This window comes from Penicillium samsonianum (assembly GCF_028829775.1).
Source record: "Penicillium samsonianum strain IBT 33392 chromosome Unknown utg000009l_segment0_segment0, whole genome shotgun sequence".
Classification (NCBI taxonomy): domain Eukaryota; kingdom Fungi; phylum Ascomycota; class Eurotiomycetes; order Eurotiales; family Aspergillaceae; genus Penicillium; species Penicillium samsonianum.
Window position 1 is genome coordinate 1451814 of NW_026643267.1, and position 20329 is coordinate 1472142.

General features: G+C 45.4%; 6 protein-coding genes across 6 annotated transcripts; 2 read left to right on the forward strand and 4 right to left on the reverse strand.

Moving 5' to 3' along the window:
- Positions 1 to 211: 211 nt before the first annotated feature.
- N7471_013517 (flavin-containing monooxygenase) lies at positions 212 to 2680 on the forward strand (the record flags this gene model as incomplete). Its single annotated transcript, XM_057286236.1, has 11 exons — positions 212 to 371; positions 592 to 828; positions 884 to 999; positions 1149 to 1230; positions 1284 to 1330; positions 1380 to 1514; positions 1569 to 1774; positions 1827 to 1890; positions 1944 to 1974; positions 2476 to 2564; positions 2618 to 2680. The coding sequence occupies 11 exons, from the start codon at positions 212 to 214 to the stop codon at positions 2678 to 2680; spliced, it is 1230 nt and encodes a 409-aa protein (XP_057129561.1).
- Positions 2681 to 2802: 122 nt separating this feature from the next.
- Positions 2803 to 3247, reverse strand: N7471_013518 (uncharacterized protein; the record flags this gene model as incomplete). Its single annotated transcript, XM_057286237.1, has 2 exons — positions 2803 to 3189; positions 3236 to 3247. The coding sequence occupies 2 exons, from the start codon at positions 3245 to 3247 to the stop codon at positions 2803 to 2805; spliced, it is 399 nt and encodes a 132-aa protein (XP_057129562.1).
- A 10609-nt stretch (positions 3248 to 13856) lies between these two features.
- Positions 13857 to 14843, reverse strand: N7471_013519 (uncharacterized protein; the record flags this gene model as incomplete). Its single annotated transcript, XM_057286238.1, has 1 exon — positions 13857 to 14843. One exon carries the CDS (start codon positions 14841 to 14843, stop codon positions 13857 to 13859), a length of 987 nt encoding a protein of 328 aa, XP_057129563.1.
- An 809-nt stretch (positions 14844 to 15652) lies between these two features.
- N7471_013520 (carboxymuconolactone decarboxylase family protein) lies at positions 15653 to 16122 on the reverse strand (the record flags this gene model as incomplete). The annotated part of the gene is made up of 2 exons (XM_057286239.1): positions 15653 to 15955; positions 16024 to 16122. The coding sequence occupies 2 exons, from the start codon at positions 16120 to 16122 to the stop codon at positions 15653 to 15655; spliced, it is 402 nt and encodes a 133-aa protein (XP_057129564.1).
- A 1466-nt stretch (positions 16123 to 17588) lies between these two features.
- N7471_013521 (FAD-dependent oxidoreductase) lies at positions 17589 to 18943 on the forward strand (the record flags this gene model as incomplete). The annotated part of the gene is made up of 3 exons (XM_057286240.1): positions 17589 to 17624; positions 17674 to 18473; positions 18532 to 18943. 3 exons carry the CDS (start codon positions 17589 to 17591, stop codon positions 18941 to 18943), a joined length of 1248 nt encoding a protein of 415 aa, XP_057129565.1.
- Positions 18944 to 19617: 674 nt separating this feature from the next.
- On the reverse strand, positions 19618 to 19818 carry N7471_013522 (uncharacterized protein; the record flags this gene model as incomplete). The annotated part of the gene is made up of 1 exon (XM_057286241.1): positions 19618 to 19818. The coding sequence occupies one exon, from the start codon at positions 19816 to 19818 to the stop codon at positions 19618 to 19620; it is 201 nt and encodes a 66-aa protein (XP_057129566.1).
- Between the last annotated feature and the right edge of the window lie 511 nt (positions 19819 to 20329).

Below are 20329 nucleotides of genomic sequence, written 5' to 3' on the forward strand. Positions count from 1 at the left end.
TGTCAATCTGTGGCTGTTGATCTTGGGACAATATTGTTTATGTTTAATAGCTCTGATCTTTTATCTTTTTCCTATCAAGTCCTGGCCGATCTCATCGATAGAAACAGACCCTTCGGGTAATTTTCATGATAAGCTCATGGTGGGCCCGCTCTTATAAATTGCATACCATGAGATTTACTACGCTATCTGGTTCACACACAACAGGCCAGCCATGGAAAAACAAAAGAGATTGTACAGCGATGTCGTTATCGTTGGAGCAGGCCTGTCGGGGATCGACATGGCATGCCAGCTCCAACGGCAATTATGTGTCAGCGACTACGTGATTTACGACCGCGCTCGAGAATTGGGTGGCGCGTGGGCCGCCAACAAATGTGATTTTTCCGCGTCCCCTCAAAGTAGTACTAGCTTGCAAAGAGCAGATCCTGGATGCAGTGTTGATATACCCGGAGCTTTATATTCATTGTCATGGTTCCCGAACCCAAACTTTACCAACCCTTTTCCCGTCCCAGAAGGAGATTTTATCCTACATTCAACGCGTCGCCCGTACTAACCATTTCACTGAACATGTGAGGTTTCAGACTGAATGGAAAGGTGCCCAGTGGGTAGAGGCATCTGGTACATGGCATGTGTATCTCTGCAATTTGAATACGGAAGAGGAATTTCTTCACGAAGCCAAAGTGTTGATCTCCGCTGTTGGGGGTTATACAAACCCCAAGCTCCCCGCTTTGCCTGGTTTGGAGAAGTTTGAAGGCTCCGTGGTGCATACTGCCAAGTGGAATAAGGAGTACGACCTCCGAGGCCTCAAGGTGGCCGTGGTGGGCAACGGATGTTTGTTCACACCTATGACTCGCCTATCAGGGGCATTGAAATAACAGTCCTACAGGCTCTGGCTCACAGGTAGTTCCTGCTGTGATCGATGAAGTCAGCAGCCTGACGCAGTTTATTCGGGTAATAGTTTCATTGCAGCGAGCCTGCTCGATTGATCCTGACTCTGTACGTGTAAGTAGAGCCCGCAATATTATGTCCCGATGCCCATAGGCAATTATCGATTTGGAAAAGTACTGCGCGCTTGCTTCTCCTACATTCCACTCACTTTGCTGCTTATCCGTTGGCTGGTCTTTTGGATCCTTGATACCACACTTGGGCAGTTTTACAACAATTCCAAAGGAGACAAATCGAGAGAGGAGAGCGCTTCGCGCAGTCAGAAGTATATTACGGAGAACGCCCCTGGTTAGTATGTGACAAAATCCGTCGCCACCCTAATGCTGACTGAGGCATTTCAGAGCGATACCGGCCTTTACTTACACCTGGGTATGACCTTGGCTGCCGAGTAAGCGAGTGTTTGAACTGTGTCGGGCCACTACTAACATTGTGTGCAGCGAAGGATACTGGACAATCACTATACCCGATCGCTTCGCAGCCCTAGAATGAAGCTGGTCAAGGACTCGATTTCACAAGTCCACTCGAAGAGTGTGGTGACGGGTTCAGGCGACAAATACCCGGTTGATTTCATCGTGAGTTGCATGTGGAAGAATGATTTCATAGCCCATGCTGACCACAGATCCTAGATTCTCGCGACGGGATTCGAGTTCACTCAATGGAAGGCCGATTCAGTGATAGGCCGGCGAGGAAAGTCGATGAAACAACTCTGGGATGATCGAGGCGGCATCGGCGCTTACAAAACTGTGGCGATGAACGAGTTTCCCAACATGTTCTATTTACTAGGCCCGAATTCTGGCAGCGGACACACGTCTGTCCTTTTTGCGATCGAGTGGTGAGTATTGTCCTCCAGCAGTACCGCCGGAGCTGTGCTAATTTTGTCACAGCTCGGTCAACCTCGCTATTAGGATTTCACGTCCTATACTTCAGCGACAGGCATCGATCGTCGAGGTATGCAAAGGGGCTGAGATTGAGTGGTGCGACACCATACAGACTGCTCTCAGCAAAACGGTGTTGACGCGCAGCTGTTCCAATGTAAGTTGTTTGCTGACCATCGCAATGAACCATGAGCCTGCTGACGATCTCCAATGCAGCAAGATACCGACCCAAAAAATGGATGGAATTTCTTTTCATATCCTTTCAGCTCATTGAGTTTTTGGGTTGGCACGCGGTTTCCCACAATGAAGCACTGGGAGTATCGGTAGTCTTTAGACCCGGTCATCTGTGACTAAAGGCTTCGGTGTATATTTTCAGCAGCCTTGGGTGGACGGCATTTCTTTTTTGTTTTGTTACTCCAATTAGGTTGTAAAACCATCAGTCGTAACATTTCCTGGTTTTTCCGCCAACTTGAATAAGAAAAGTACGATACATGATGCAACAAGTAGCTGCTGGGAGTTCCATTCCATGTTCATCTTGTCCCGAAGACGCATACCGATGTATTTCTCAACACGGTCCCAAGATCAAAGTTGCTTGAGCGAGCGCGGGCCTCTTTCCGACACATATCACTGAGACACATTGTTGTCTGTTCATGTCTAGATCGAGGTAGCTATGTTAGTGGTGAAGAAGAGGCACAATTCCCGGTATATGAAAAATACCCTACCAATCGTGTGGATCGAGAAGCAGCTGTAAGTACCTAGGTGTCTGTGACAGGGAATTAGAAAACTAACGGCAGATACAGTGGCTGTCACCACTCCAGGCTCACGTTGGCCCTTTAAAACAGAATTTGCCCACTCCCTTGTAATTGAGGTCCTAATTATCCTTACGCAGATGATGCTGATTCGGTTCAGGCGGAGTGCGATTGATTTATTCATGTTATTTGATTGGCTTTGTAGGGCGTGATATGGAGACCCGCACGAAACTGTATCATTTCACACCACTCCCACTACTCAGCTCTGCAGGTGCAGAGACACAGCTGCCAATGAGGTCTCCGGCTTTATCGTCGCGCTTGGGAGGCTCCCCCGACTCCTCCGCCTCCAGCCGCTTCACCACCAAATCAAACATCAAATCAAAGGACTCGGCATCCTCATAACCATGCTTGATACCATGCTCTTTGAATAGGTAGTCCATCATGGACCCCATTCGCCGATTGACCTCATAGAGAATCTCGGTTAGCCGGACTATTTCCTCCAACTCGGTCCTGGATTGACTGAGCGCCTCCCGTATTGCCACTAGCTCCTGTTCGGCTCTCGCTTGGCGGCGTTCTGCCTGTACGGTGCGTGTATTGAGTGCACTAATAATCCGAAGAGCCTCCTTAATACTGGTCAGTGATATCGCGGCTAAGGGCGAAGAAACTTACCGAGGCATCCATGTCTGCGAGTGAATAATTGGCCAAAGAAGGAATATGGAGCAAGTGACACCTTGGACACTTAGAGAGAACCGGTGCCTTGAATCAGTAAAAGTACGATCTATGATTCCAATGGCTATACTTATAGGCTGCTTGTTCCTCTTCATCAATTGTGAAGCTAGTATAACTCTTCTCTGATTCCTGCATCAATCTTGAGGGTTGAACTTAATAGACCATGTGTACTACCATGCGTTCATGATGACTGGCATTGGGCGAGAAGTGTATTTCTGAGCGAACCTCACAGAAAACACTGGACGCTATGTTTAACTGAATGAACAGAGATGGTGTGGTTAATGTGATAGAACGTTAGCCATCAGTAACAAGACTTGATCACAACTTTTTGAGAATGAAGGATACTTTAGTTGGAAGAGCAGCACGTTGAAATTGGCACCGGTCTCCTGTTCATCGCCACAAATCCACCCCAATTTCCCCACATTTGGGACACCGCGAAAAATGGCACTTTCGCTTTCCAAATACTTGTTCAGTAACTGACGGCCCTTGTTATAAAGCTAGAACAAGAAGCTGGCCTGGTATTTCTGAATTATAAGGGCTTGTTCTCATTCTCTCAGCAATTGCTGTCAACCGTATCCAGCATTTCAGATTTCTCTTTGCCTATCAACCTTCATATTCTGCCTCCAGACATACTACTAGCAATCATTTCTCAAGTTATGCCTGGAACAATTTCGAGGGTGGCAAAATGGTTTGGGCTGGAGGTGGTACATGTCATCGTCGTTCGTCGGTCACGTCATGGAGATCTACGTCTTTTCCAGTCTACATTTCCTTCGGACCATCCAACGGTAGGTCTCCTACTAGCTTTTGAAATATCTACTAAGTTGTGTTAGAATATTACTTTGACTCTTGAGGAAGAAGAGGCGAGCTCATCGAAAGAAGGCATTCAGTAGTAGATGGCTAGCTAGAAAACGCTCGCAAAATCGGCCGCCGCTGTATGTCTCTGCGGAGGAACGGAGTGGAATAACTATGGGATTGCAGTTTCTGAATAGAACTATCCGTACCTTGCGAACCCAGACTCAGGTTGCGCAGGAACTGAACATTGATCGTCTGAATTTAATGGACATTGGTGAAACTGAAAACAACGGATTTGTTCAAAATACCTCTAGTAGAAAGGGCACTATTGTCCGGAGAATTACCCACCCAACAATACAATTATTAAGTGAGTAGTTGCCCACGAATAAACATAGAGCTCTTGATCCGCCCGTATTACTGCACAGTATTACCCTCAACTGCAGGGCATACAAGGTCCATCACGGCTGAATAACCATCGGTATTACACTAGATCCACCTGCTCCAACTTTCTCGTGGTCGAAATAACCGCTCCATCGATGTGAGAGTCACTTCGGTCACGTCTCGACTGATGCCTTGGATATTAATGAGGGTATATTATGATTTAAAACATCGGATTGCCGCACGTTACCGCAGCTTCTTTCTTGAGCTCATTCTACCCTCATCCATTTTCCCCATCAACACGTACTTTCATTCCTTGATATTCTGCTAAGGTATTCCCACCACTGTCAATCCACAGCGAGTAATCCGGGCATCAACTCTTCCGTCAACTTTAGCTAACTTTCTCATTCAATAGATGTATTCCGGAAAAGGAGTGCTACGACACCAAGACCATCGAATAAAGGCAACCTTTGGTATCCATGGAATTCTATGTTCTTTCAGTGGTGCCATATCACAGCCAGCACCTTCCTTCCGTTTCTCAGCCGTCTCTCTTACCTACAGCGCCATCGCTGAGATGACTGGCAGGAGGGTTTTTTATAGGGGTAGTTGGTCCAAATGATATTCGAATGTCAATTGGCAATAAAGTCATCGTCTCGGGTCAACTCGATAGTCCCATGGATAGTGAGACTCGAATTTCTGGTAAAGTTTCATGGGTTCAGATCTAATAAATCTTCCCATGATATGTATCGCCGGCAAGTGAACAGGCCAGGTCGAGAAATCTGTATATAATGCGAATGTCACTTTTCCTTGCGGTAAGCTTCATAGTAGAGGTTGTTTATGTAGCTTAGCTTAAATTGTGAAATTAGAAGGATTTTACGATATTTCCTCGCCCATGGGCAACCTTAGGGAGCCCGGCGCGGGCTATCGGCCTCCTTTACAGTAGCTCTTGCTTGCATGTTTCCCAAGATGAATGCATACATCCCTGACAAGAAATAAACTCATTTCTTCTCTTCCTACATCCAGCGGAGTGGTCAAGATAGGATTCAATGCCCAAATTTGTAGAAACTGTAAGATAGGACTACAAGATAATTACGTACCACTTTGGTTTTGGCTATGGCGCTAGTATTCTGGCTGACGGATGAAGAGTGAGAAGTTGGAAGAAACGGGAAGGTCATATCGACAAAGTCTCCGGGATCTAGATGACGGCTTGAGGCCATGATCCTGACACTTGCCATTCTACTACTCAATCAGTCTCAAATGGGGTTTCTTGTAGTCATCTAGAGGAGGGCGCCTAATGATGAATTTGGAGCATTTCCAAGATTGGACACATGATATTGGCCTCCATCACGATGTCTGTTTCTGGACAATTGGGAAGGCATCGATATAAGTAACTTATCAACGCTCTCAAATTTTTATTTCTATGTCTTCCTCATGCAGATGGTTCTGTTCACAAGCACTCCGGTTCCAGATTACTCCCTCTTCCTTTACATCATTCATACGTTTTCAGGGTTTCCACCTCTGAAACAGGAATACTCTCTCTTTGAGTGACTTATACAGTACTGTTGACGGCTTCCTTTCATGTGGTCTAGACGCCGTAAGTCCCTACCTATAGTGAAGGGATGGAAGGGCTTTAATACTTGGTTTAAGTATATGTGGCCCACGTATTCGGCGGTCGGGGCTCTGGACTATTAAAAGGACTGAAACCACGGATTATCTTCTATCATGTATATTTTTTGGATTGCCAGGGAACATGACTATCATACACCAGATATATTGACGACAGCAACCATAAGATCCTCACATGACTTTGGACCGAACCAACTGCCCCAGAACCACGAAAACCACATACGTAGCTGGTTGAATGGAGTGCAGCCTAAAAAAGTCTTTACCACAGCTTGTCCCTCTGGACTGCCCATCTGTCCACCAGTTTCCCACTAATCGTGTAATTTGGTCGCCAAAGTCAATTCGCCGCGTCGAACTCCACAGGTGTGCGGAATTGGGAATCGCACCACTCTGCTGTATCAAAGCCATCCATTGGGAAAAGGCATAAAGTCTGAAATTCAGCCGAGCCTTTAGATTGAGGTTGGGGCACGGCCCCACGCAAGGCGCCATATATTGCTTGCGAGAACATTGAAGATCGATATTGTGCCTGGTCATTCACAGGTTGGCTAGCGATATCAAGTTTGGTGCTGAACTTGGTCGCTCGACAGCCATTTTTGCTTCTCGGCCTCGTAGTGTTAAATAAGACTGAAGCTCTTGTGCTGGGTGCTTTGAGTGTTCTCGCTCTCGTATACAGACCGCCGGGCCTAGGAGAAGGTATTGTTGACTCTTTTGGGAAGGTGGCCAACATCCTGGGGCAGACCCGAGCACTTTGAGCTTCGGACTCAGAGTACGGAGCTTTTTTAAGCATAGTGGTGAGCGTAGGCATTCGGGCAATTGAGCCAGCGCGAACGTAGTATGAGTGGAATTGCTTAGGGAAGCGAAAATATTTTTCGGAAGCTACAGAATCTTCCCGCCTCTTTATGTCCATGAAAAGATTATTCCCTGACATCCCCCACCCTAGTGAATTGGAAGAAATTTTTATTCTTATTTGTTCAAACGACACGTCAAAATAAATTTCCTTGGTGACACAAGAGAGTAAACAACCTTCCCATAATCTCCAAGAGTGTTCATCGTTGCCAGAACTTGATACTGCAAGAGCCGAAGGGGTGTGCTAGCTCGTAGGCAATACGCAGAGTAAGAGCAAAATCTACCGATGCTCTACAGCCACACCGCAAAAGTTTCCTAAACCCGCCCCCACTAAAATTCAGAAATCAAATGAACATTTCATTTAACGATAATACTATTTATCTATAGAGTAAAAGCCTTTGAAATAATGTTTCTATAGGGATGGTCGGTCAAATGTCCTCAGTCTCTGTAGCCTTTGACCAACGATTTACAATTTCTCTCTACCTGCGTGGTTAATAAACACAATTCCAAAAGAATTGTGGCAGAAAGTGGGAAATTAACTGGAAGGTCACATCCTCAAAATTGCCTCCAGGATTACCACGGACTAAACGCATCGTTCTCGTTCAATACAGCAATTGGTCATTGAAGTCGACACACCAGTTCCTTTTTGCTAGATAAACGTTGCTGCTCACCCTTAAACGATAATAGAGGAACTAATAAGATATTCATTTCCAAACAAACAGCGTTATTGTGGAGATCCTTAAGTTTATTTTCCAGCAGAACAGGTGAGCGCGTGCTTACCGCAATTCTCAACTCCACTGTAAAGCTGAAAGTCTGAGATCCAAAGCCTTCCACAGGCTGGATTACCTCAGGGCTCTCCCCTGTCTCCGATCTTATTCCTCTTTTTCAACGCAGACCTCGTACAACGACAGATCGAAAGCCAGAGGCGGACAAAAGATCTCCGGTGGTGGACTCGAGTGGCCAGCGCTCCAGGTCGTCGACGCCAATTGACGGTATGGTGGCGATACATGCGGCTTCGGACTGAATTGGCGTGCAGTCAACGCAATATTCCGGGCCAGCTGCCGCTCGTTATCTAGATACCCCCACTAATTAGTCCCGACTGGCCGATTTTGATAACCCCATCAAGGCCGAGTACTATGTTGGATCAGACCAAAGACTGATGAGAAAGGCCAAATCCAGCTAGATAGCACACGCCTTCTAGGATCTGAAAAATCAGTACAGCCTATCGAAAGGATTATGATAGACAGACCTGGCTCATGATGGATCCCAATTCCGCCTCGGCAGGATACAAGTCCGAGCAAGCAACGACATGCGCGAGAGTCAGCGGCAGGTCGGCAACTAAGAAGAACGCGAAATCGCCATATATGTACCTCGACATAGCAGCAGTGTTGTAGTTCAGAAGTATTAATTGATTTTAGTTTCTCAGAGGGAGACACGAGGCTATATATATATACACTGTGAAGGCATCTACTTGCATCATGTATTTCTTCCACGCAGAAAGAACTGGAAGCTTCTTGATCTGCAACAGCCTAATATCACAACAAGCAGGACAACCACCCGCTCTGGGCGGTTAGTCAGCCACCACGTGATCATGCAAGCAGTAGAACGGTCGACGGTAGAAGTAGTAGAGGGATTCTACTATTCTACTATCTACCATTCTACACAGGAAGAACTCAGGGATATATAAGGACACTCATTCATGTATCTAGTTTAGTTCTTCGTCTTCAATCATACATTGTTACTTGTGTTTACCTTTTGGATTACTGTGACTCTTTGCTTGATTATAACTTGACAACACTCACGAGCAGACCAATACCCGGTATAGATCTACTCGGCGCTCTACCTGGCATCGTTCCTCGATACCTCAATAGGACCCATCCTGCAGTAAGGCCTGTTAGGCAACAGTACGGTTGAGAGTACAGATCGTTGACGTTGGATACCTGAGGAGTATTAAGGCAAGTATACCCGGAACCCATCTAACCTAACTGTGACCAGTTGGCAGTGCGTAACACAGTATGCACTAAGTAGGGGTCGGCACGAATAAGGGTTTTCCTTATTCGTATTCGTAGATTTTCTTAAAAGTTTTATTCGTATTCGTAACTAGTCGTGAGAGGTCCTGAGTTTCTGAATCTTAGAAGATGTCTACCCTATTTTTGATGATGTCAATCGGTTGCGGAGATTGATAGAATGTTAATTCCGCTGCAAAATATATATTTCGGATGAAAGTTAGTGGCTTAGGGTTTTCCAAACCGCGACCAAAAGTTCACGAATTGTTGAGTATCACGGTGGCTGTGTTGAGTATCACGGTGGCTGTGTTGAGTATCATGGTGGCTGAACCTTATGGCAAGGATTAGGAACAGAGATATATGGAGCATTCCGCCCCTGTAAAAGATTACTCCTCAAGTCAATGAGAATCAATCAGACAATCACATATCTCAACACGAATAATCGTAATTTTATTCGTACGAATATTAATAAGCAAAGAACTGTTGATTATCACGGCTAGACCTCTGCATAGCCCACAAATGGGCCTAGACCCCCAGCCCATAGCCCAACCCGCAGTGGGCTATGGGCTCAATCTTCAGAGCCCAACCCAACCCACAGCCCATCGATGGTTGGGCTGTGGGCCCCCATCAAAGCCCATATCTATGCACAAATACAGTCTTGGCATGTATAATGTAGCTGATTAATGACTGTATTTTACACCTGTTCCAGCCTGTATATTTAGTATTATTATATTATCACTATAACAAGTAGGAATTGAGTGGATATTATACTAAATTCGACATCATGATGCCAGATTTCATACAAATTACACAAAAAAGCTTCAATTTGACTAGGAATTTATACTATTATAGCGCCTGGGAAGATTACTGAGTATCAACATGAAGATATATATATTTTATATAGACTGAAACAGGTGCATCTTTCTGTTGAAGTATAAATTCAAGTAACAAATTCATATTTTATAGGCTTACATGATTGAATTTTATACCAACAGATAGCCCATCTCTCCTTCTTTATTTCTGCTTCTATAGATAAGTGATATTATATCTAATCTCGATGTAATGGAGGTTTCAAAATATATTATGAGCTATTGGGTGAAATATTTTGAATGATAATATTGATAAATGGACCGGGAAATGGGCTGGGAATGGGCTATCTATGGGCTTTGGATGGGCTGAACCCACTTAATATGCATGATGTAGCTAATAATATACGAGTATTATAATCATCTGTTTTAATTCAGACCAGCACTATGATGAATTCTCTGTTTGTTGCATCAATTTGCTGTTTCCTATTATCAAGAAGGTGGCCTTTTGTAATGTATGACCTTGAACCTATCCCCCTGAAACCCTATACCCTTCCTACTATACATTTTATACTACACAATCTTAAATTTATTATTAAATCGTCAACTAATCATGTCGTAAAGCCAGCAAACCGAGATTAGATCATCTCAGTTCGACCCATTCGAACCCGACCTCGATACTATATCATTCACTGCTTCCCAGCAGGCATTTAGTAACTACGGTGGTTCATCGTTTCTTCAGCCATCTGTTCCTTCGTCAATCGCTCTAGAAGCAGACTTTGAGTGCTTTCAACGAGTCGGTCCTAGTAAAAGACGGGATTTCTTTCTCTTCGACGCGATGAATCATAGTAATTGGGTCGATTGGTGGTTACAGACCGACTATAGATCCAACAATAAGACGCTTCTATAGGACTCCTAGCATGGTTCCGCTTCGGAGACCTGGAAACAGTTTGAACAAGTAGCGCATTCGGTTTCGGGGAGCCCAAAGGTGATGTGCAAGCGTTACGGTCTTATCCTTGAGCATCCATATAGCATTAAGCAAGAAACTAGTGCCAATACCAATGGTGCTAGTAGAAAGGTTAGCCGTTATGGCACAACGACTATCACTCGTCATCTAGAAACTAAAGGGTGCCGAAATGCTGCAATGATGCAGAAGCAAAAGGGTATAATAAGGGGATTTGTTCAATCAGTATGTAAATGCCTATCCTTTAATATTACTTACTAACAAGGGTTAATTAGGGTTATACAGCCGAAGCACCTTTCTCGCAAGAGGCCTGGAACGATCAACTCCTACAGTTTATTACTATAAACCGACTCCCGTTCCGACTTGTCGAAAGCCCATCCTTCCGTCGCTTAATTGCACAATCACAGTTAGCCCCAGGCCCATTGACCATACCCTACGCTACTACAGTTCAACGTCGGCTGTCTCTTAGTGTCAAAGAACGGCAACAGAATATACTTGGGCTACTACCAAAGCACGCGAGGATCTCAGTTACATTAGATTGTTAGACTTCTCCATTTAGGCAGGCATTTATGGCTATCACTAGCTATTTTATCGATGCTGACTAGGTCTATCGTGAGGTGCTACTTGGTTTCAAACCCCTCTATAGAACACATTCCGGTGTGAACCTAAGTGCTATCCTCCTAGAAACGGTCACTAAGCATAAAATTCGGGACCGGATCTTTGGATTAACCACCGATAATGCGTCGAATAATAAGGCTCTGGTTAATGCCCTACAGCAATCTTTGCTACAACAATCTTCAATCAATACCAAGAACACCAACATTATCCGCATCCCCTATCTTACACATATGATCCAATTGAGCTTGAACCAGCTACTTGACCGTCTAAAAGCAGTCCCTCAGAATGAGACTACGGAGACCAAATGGACTAAGCAACAAGGTACCCTCGTGAGAGCGAATACAAAAAAAAGGGATATCTCGTATACTTTGAAAAGAATACGAGCACTTACTGTTTACATCCGCGCTAGTCCTCAGCGCCGGGATTCATTCATTGCACTTCAACCTAAAGGGCAAGGGCTTATGCTTGTCCAGGATGTGAAGACTCGGTGGAATTCAACATTCCTTATACTCCGGCGAGCTAAGAGACTCCGTATCTTTATCATACAGTTTTGTGATCAGTTCAACGAGAAAGACTTCGCCCTTAATGATGATCAATAGCGCCAGATTGACTATCTTCTTTGTATTACAAAGCCATTCTTTGATTATACACTTGCCCTCTCAAAGACACGAGATATAACATCATATCTTGTCTTTCAGATCTATAATCTGCTATTCGAGCATATTGAACGATCAAAGAGACAATTAGAACGAAAGCGTGTTACATGGAAACAGCAGATGCTTACCTCTCTCGATGCTAGTTGGTCAAAGCTACGCGATTACTATAAAGAGACTGATCAAATGCGAGGGCATATCTATGCAGTTTGCACAATGCTATCGCTAGATAGTAGATTTCAATTCTTTCTTTCTGATGACTGGTCCGACTCAAAAGAACTATAGGATTAGTATCGAGCAGCATTCCAAGATGCACTTGTTCCGATCCAGCAACGTCTTGCTAGTACTCAGGGTCTATAAGAGTCTTCTACATCGACAATAAGATCAGTTCTTCACAATCTTGTTCGAAGCCAGAAATCTAACACTAAGTCAAAGCTAGTTGTTAATGAAATGACGTAGTATCTTGACGGTAGTATGTTCAATCCTAATCCTTCTGATCAAATGATTTACTAGATACTAATTTTAATATAGATGTAACTGATTCCGAGCCACTCGCATTCTGGAGAGAGAATGAATCCCGTTTTCCGGCCGTCGCTGCACTTACAAGGGATGTTCTCGCAATCCCAGCAATAGGTGCTAGAGTAGAGCGTCTGTTTAATACTACACGCGACGTCTGTCATTATCGCCGCGGCTCCTTAAAGCCGTATACCATCGAAGAGCTGATGCTCTATCTCTGTGCATCAAGGTTTGACCTTGAGGTACATGAATCGGAGGAATTTAGAAAATTTTTTACTACTAATGAGACCGATGTATTAGTAGAAGAGAAGGATGAGACGCCAGATGATGTCGATATTGATGAGATTAGTGATACTGAAGAGCAGGATGATATATCTGGGGATTTGATAGATGTTGATAGCGACAGTCTTGACGGAGATGATGATGATGCTGCTGCTACTGCTGCACCGCAATTACCGAGTATTTATACTCAGCAGCGTACATCAGGGAGGAAGAGGTTGCGAGTTGAGGATGATATGTATGAGCGTTATTAGTATGTATATCATGATCAGGATGTAAATATACTATTCAATCACCTAGCATCTTACTTGATATCTTATCAATCAGTCCCATAACTTAATTTATAAGCTTATAAGATGGTTCATGTACAGCTTAAATGGTAATTTGAATACCTAAAATAACCAGGGAAATATGCATTACTTATGCAGCTGCGATAAATTGGAATGTTTGCATTGTTTGGGGCCCATTATGGGCCGAAATAACCCTGGTGGGCTTTCACCTTGGGCCCATAGCCCACCAATGGGCCCGAAGGCAGGGCCCAAAGCCCAGCCCATTTGTGGGTTGGGTTGGGTTGGGCTATGGGCTTTGTGGGCTATGCAGAGGTCTAATCACGGCAGTCAAAGCGTATGGCGGGGACTAGCAATAAACGTTTAAATGGATGGAGTGTCCCACCTCTAACAAGTTAGTCTACTTAACTCGATACAACCACTTATTACAACAAGAACTTTAATTTATTCGTATTCGTGCCGACCCCTTAAATTGCACTAATACTAGAATAAGCCAATGAGGCCGTTGCACAGTACTGGAGATGTGTTTTTCTTTATAAATCTGAGAGCAAAACATAACTAGGGGCTCCTTTGTGCTGATTCAGCAGTTGATGCCTTGGGAACCAGGAAGCAGTGGGTGTTGAATGAAGCAAATAACGCTAGTAAGAGAGTGAACGATGAATGAGCCTGTCCCGAAGGTCCTAGTGGTATTTGACCACTCCTCAATCATCACCTTCCTTTTTGACCCCGAGGTCTCTCTTGCCTAAAATCTCCTAATGAGCTCGGTCAAACCGCCTTGCTGCCTCATGACTTGCTAGTCAAATATTTCCAGATTTTCCAGAGTCTTCTGCCGGCTCTTCATAGGATATATATCATCCACGTTGACCTTTTCATCGATCAGCCTCTGCAACTCGGCGACTAAACCAAGTCCTTGCGACTTCCAGCCCAGTTCACGACTAATCTTATCAGAATTGGCACGTGCGTGGATATTGAAATCCCATTGACCTGCCCATCCACATTTCTTCTCCAAAGTTTCCTTATCCACATAGGATAGTTGACCGTCCAGCCCACAAACACGGCTGACCATCTTGCACAGAGTGAGGTTGTCGCAGTCGTCGGTGATGACAATATACCTCTCACCGGCTCCGGCTTTCACTAGACCGAGTGCGACGGCACTAGCCAGATCATCGATGTGGGTAGATAACAGGCGCCCCGCAGAGTTATCCAAGTAGTGGATCGCCCCGTTTTTGCGGAAATCCTCGAATCGGCGGGGAAGTGGTCCGATGTAACCGCCACCACGGCCATAAACCTGGCCAGGGAGGAGCGTGAATCCGCGCACCCCACGAGAATTGGAGCTTTGGACTTTGTCATACCCAGGCAAAATCTCGGCATACCAGTTGCTGGTATTAAAAGGGCTGCTTTCATGCAGGACTCCTACATCTTCTGGCGTTTTTCCTGCCCACAAGGCTAGTCCGCCAATCTGCATCAAAGGCTTTCCCGTCCATTCAAATGCGCTGATCAAGGCTTCCACACAGTCGACGTATTGCTGTTCTTGTCCAAGTATCTCAGTCATGAATCCTCCAGTACACAGCAGCAGAGCGGCGTCAGCTTCCTTGGCGGTCTTGTGAATGATCTCCGCGTCCGCAATAGCTCCCATCACAGGGGTGATACCCTTCTCCCGTAGCAACTCTGCGGCTGTCTGAGAGCGCGCAAGGCCGGTGAGGATATGTCCATCAGCCAACAGTTTTGTTGCGACGCCGTCTCCCACATACCCGCTGAATCCGATTCCGAAGATCTTCATAGCTGGACGTTGCTGCGAGAATTGTATGATTGTAATTTCTGTCTGCTCAATCGCACTGGTACTGACTGTAAATGCTTAGAAATAAACGCCTTTGATTTAGCAGTGGCTAACGCTACTTTTATACAACAATGTGTGGTTGACATGACTAATCTAGCATCTAGCAAGGAGCGTGGCGGAAAATTGAAGAATTTCCCGGATCTGTACTATTGGTGGCGGAAAAATTGAAGGATTTCCCGGATCCGTACTATTGCTATCAGGAAAATACGTTTCCCCCCATAACTGGCGCCTACAGTCTGGGGAAGTGCAGTGTAGGTTAGTAATTAAATTTGAGTTAATCAGCAAAGTCCGAATACATTGGAATCAGCTCCTTTGCCGGGAAAATATTGCGGGGTAAATATGAATAGTGGGTTTGCCGCAATATTATAGGAAGTATAAGGGAAACCAGGAATCTTACGAATATTCTCCGAGTATGGAACCATAACGTGCTGTAGAATGGTATTTTCTAGAGCCTCGGTCTAAAGAAAGCAAAGCCATGACACTCTATCCATATTTCCACTTAAGGCCAATTTGGGCGATTCATCAATGATGAATGAAAACCCATTAGTAATGGTGAACACTCTAGTTATCTTGTCAGTAAGAGCACTCTCAATTATTGGACGTGTGATTATGGCATGCCGAATACAAGCTGGGAAGTAAAAACTTGCAAAGATGAACTACTTCCTCAGATATAAATGCCTATAAATCAGCAGCAACGAAAACATCTTATATTGTAAGTCAACGATATGCTATAATAAGAAAGGTTTTCCACACTAGTTTGCTTCTATCTTTGATACACCGAAGACTTCGCTGGCCAACAAAAAGGCGTCCCTTCCGGCAGCCATACCACAGTAAAGCGTTGCATGCCTGATAGCCTCACAGATCTGTTCCTTCGACAGGCCATTATGAACAGCGGATTGCAGGTTGATACGCAGCTCATGTGGTCGGTTGAGCGCTACAAACATTGCAATGTTCATCAAGTTCCTCTCTCGAAAGGATAAACCTGGCCGAGCATAACTTGAGAGGGTGACCTCTGCCGTGTACTCTTCCAAGGTCTTGGTAAAGAGATCAGACCGCTTCAGTTTCGTGTTTTAGCGTTTTTATATCTAGGTGCGACAGAACAAATGACTGGGGACAGACTTACAGTATCTTTGCGTAAAGCTGTCAAAAGTTTCTCTCCTAGATATTGTTGGGCCATCTTGAGGCCAAGGAGGGCCTTTTCGGAGGTATGGTTATCGGACATTTTAGAAGCGTAAGTCTTACTTCGAGCGTGTTTGGCTTGGGTTGAATATTGCGTCAGATGGAAAAAGTGGGTTCTTATTCCGCTTTAAATGCTCCATGCTTAGTAAAGGACGCGAACGTAGCAGCCCGGCTAGTCGGGGATTGTGATATTTTTCCGTTAAAATCGCCGAAGAAGGTCTATTGAGGTGAGCACGAAGCAATTTCCCGAAACCAAGAATGACACAGTTTTTTACGCTAACCTCGAATTCAAAGCGACTGACTGCGAACAATTGTGGCGTAATCCGCTTACCACTAAGTTGCATGCTAGCTATCTCTTGATCCACAAGTGACGGAAGATTAGGTTGCATAGAAGATTGAGTGGCTTGATTTAAGGAATCAACGAAAGTCTAGTCTAACTCGGTATTGTAAGGCTTATTTGATCTAAGTTATGTAAACATCTAGGCAGACGCAAGGGCGGTCCGCATTGGTATTCTAGGAAGTATCCGCCAATCATGTAATTATTCCGGCCATTTATACAATGATACTGGTGATTCCCGGATATCCCGAATATTCCGATATTCTCTAAACTCCGGAAATGTCAGAATCTGAGGAATACGAGGAAATATTCCCGACATGATTGGGTTTTGGTTCGTCGTGAGTATTCCACAATTCCTCTGGAGGTAGAACCAAAATGAAGGTGAATAGAATCCCACTCGATTGCGGAGTGGTAAGCTTGGCTTCGAATTGGTGACTATCTCCTTTGGTTGTCATTGGATCCTGTATTTTTGGCCACTGGCTCTTTCCCCGGTATATTTGGTAAAAGCGTATGACATTACGTAAGCTAAGTGCAAATAAACCCAATTCTAGGCGCCAAGCCGGGCCCAAAAACAGAATGGGGCTATAAATAGGATGATGTAGCTATGTGTACATAGGGGGATTAGTGGTACTTCTATTATAGGGGCTCCCCTGCAAAATTGATGTACCCTTTATATAGCGCTGTCTAATTGGCTTATAAATCCCTGTCCTTGGTTCTTGATGCGCTGCACCTTCGTACAGTCAAAGGGATATAACTGTAGAAACCCTATTTTGCCCTCCGGAATATTCATTTGCCAGTGATAGAATTTACCAACTAGTTATACAGTCAGCAGCTGATTTGATCGAACCAACCCCCTTGACGCGACTGGCCAAATGGTATGCCGGTAGCTAGGAGCTTGGAAAATGCCTGAACTTCCGGGAGCTTTAGTATCGCAAAACGACCGGGAAATGCGATGATTGGCGGAAATTTCCCCCGAGTTCTGATCCCATGCAGCACCTACAAGGCACCATTACCGCGTGGTTTCGAATACAGCGGAATCGATGAGCGACAGATTATCCACAGTTGTGACGTAATTATTTTACCGTTGTATAAAACGTGCATGTACACAGGGCATATTTCATTACATCCAAAATTTTGAAGGCAGTATTCAGCCCATTCGTGGATATTCCTAGATGAAGCCAGTCGCGATTCTGGGCGGCGGCCTGGTGGTAAGCGTTCATTTTTATCTGCATCATCCATCACTCACCCTCCATTTAGGGACCAGCATTTGCAATTTTCCTTCATAAACATGATATTCCATCCGTAATCTACGAAGGTCGAGATGAAGGATGGCAACAAGGGGGTCACATTGCTCTTGCCCCGAATGCGCTCCGCGTGGCAGACCACATCGGTATCTACAGCAAATTTCGCTCGCAAGGCTATAACTATGAGGTCCTCACGCTCATGAACAATTCTGGGGATGTTCTGGCCAGAATTTTGAATGGGTGTGAGAAAGAGTACAGCTTTTCGGCCCTCCGTGTGCCTCGCGCGATTGTACGGAAGGCACTACTCGACGAGGTCAAGGTGCGAGGCATTCCTATCCATTACAACAAAAGGTGCGTGGCAATTCGAGAAGAGCTCGACGATGTCACTATCACTTTTGAGGGCGGCGATACTGTCCCTGCCGAGTATGTCGTGGGTGCCGATGGGATCAATTCGATCGTGCGACGGAGCGTGAACCCCGATAGCGGTCCTAAATATAGCGGCTTGCTGGCCGTCATAGGTACCGTGCAAAAGGAGAACCTCGGAATTGTCGAGATCGATTTAGAGCTCCCGTGCATGCTCTACGGTAAGGGTGGATCGTTCACGATTATGCCCGCAAGTTACGACGGAGAGGAGATTGGTTTTTTCGCTACTGTGGAGTACCCTGATCAATCAGTTCAGGAATGGGCCCAGCTCGAAAAGAACAAAGAAAAGCTTAGGGGGATTCTCGATGATTTAACCGAGGAGGGAATCTGGCCCAGCTCGGTGAAAAAACTTATCGCAGCCGTTTCCCCAGAGACGCTGGAGATCTGGCCGTGAGCAGCACTTAAGCTAGTGACATCATTGGACGCTGAGACTGATCGTGTTTGGCAGATTTTCACAGATACCCAAACTTGATCACTACACGTCGGAGAAGGGAAAAGTGATTTTCATCGGCGACGCCGCTCATGCAATTCCTCCATCAGCCGGTCAAGGAGCAGCAGTGGGATTTGAAGATGCAGAAACTCTAGCCTATGCCTTCTCAAAGCTCCTTCAGCCCGGCGTCGATCATTCTCCAAAATACTATTTAGAGTTATGGGAAGAACATAGGAAGCAAAGAATCGCTAAGATATTTGAGGTCACACGAGCGGCCGGGGAATTGAGGAGAAAGAGCAATCATGCTCAGCAAATCCTTCAACAGTGGCTTATCTGGGCAAAGTATAAACTCACAGGGATGGGAGCAGGTCTCGAGTGGATATACCTGTACAACGCAGAAAGCGTGCTTAGAGATATAGCGAAGCAATAGCTTATACCAAAACGTAGCTCTTTTTCTACATGCAACACTTTCAGTCGCATCGAGAACTGATGCAGTAACTAGGAATAGGACCTGTTCGAAAGCTTCCATATAGGATGAGATAAGAAGCTGTAATAGCCTCGCCCACAACCGCTCTGGTCATATACAAAACCATTGCACTCTCCTTATGGTGATAGCTGCCCATCATCTTGGCATCTACTCGAACATGTGCCAATTTGCTGATATCGTTCATTGATAGCATGGGAGCTTCAATCCAATGCCGTCACGTATGTAGTTGTTGGCTCCACTTGTAGAAAAGGCGGCACAGATGGCACAGACACCACCATTATGGTCATGTCCTCGTTGCAAGTGGTCACCTGGCGGGATCTGCCTTGGGAAAGCGGCTTAGTTATTCCAAAGTGGCCAACAGAGGGAGTCCCTCGCGGTATAGCCAGTCATTTGCGCAGTTAGGGGTTAAAGGATGGTTCGCAGCACCGCCGATTCCTGTATCAGAGCCCACTCCGCGTAGCCCCTTTCATCGGCCGCGTAGGCAGCAGCCGAAGATCCTGGCGGCAGCCGGTTCGAGGCCAAAAACTCCCGGCGTCTATACCATCTATTGGCCAAGATACGAGCATACAATCTGTCTTCCCTCACCATCGCTGAATTCCAGCAACGCACTGCCACATTCAATCCGTGGGGCCAGACCCAGGTCCATCGAGCTGGCACATGCATAATGTCAAGTGCTCCGCCAGCTCGATTCGTTTCGCCGAGGTATTATGGGCGCTCCACGACTGGGAGACATGCTCGCGACAATCGACCCTCCGTGCGCATATCCTCGTGCGGTATTTGTGCTCCTTTCTGACCAGATTATCCGCCTCGTAGAACATCTTAGGCAATGGGATGTGCAGAGAGTGAAGACCGTGGCAAGCGGCGTACAATTTCAATATAAGAACGTCCCTATCGGATTGGTTCGATGTAGGTGCCGCTAGACCTGGCCCGGACCCTCCCTGCGGGTCCAACCGTCGACCCTACCCTCAGAGGGTGCCTTGAGGGTCACCCGCAACGATCCTCAACGACCCTCAAATGTATGATTCCTCTGCGATTTTTCTGTCTTAGACGCACAAAATTGATGATTCATCTCACTAAATACTGTTATTTACAGCTGTTCCGTTATGACTGTTAATTCTTCTTAGTTTTTACCATAACATCTTCGAAATTTTAAGAAACGAGATTGTAAACGGATAAATTATAAGTGGCCACCTTGGGTTTCTTAGACTTAACTAGAAATACGTGGTTAGTGGTTGGTTTTCAAAGGTAGGGTAAAAGATTGTGTGTAAAGTCGCGAAAATATTATTTTGGAAGTGTAACGATAACCGTACACGTATCCACTAGGGATGC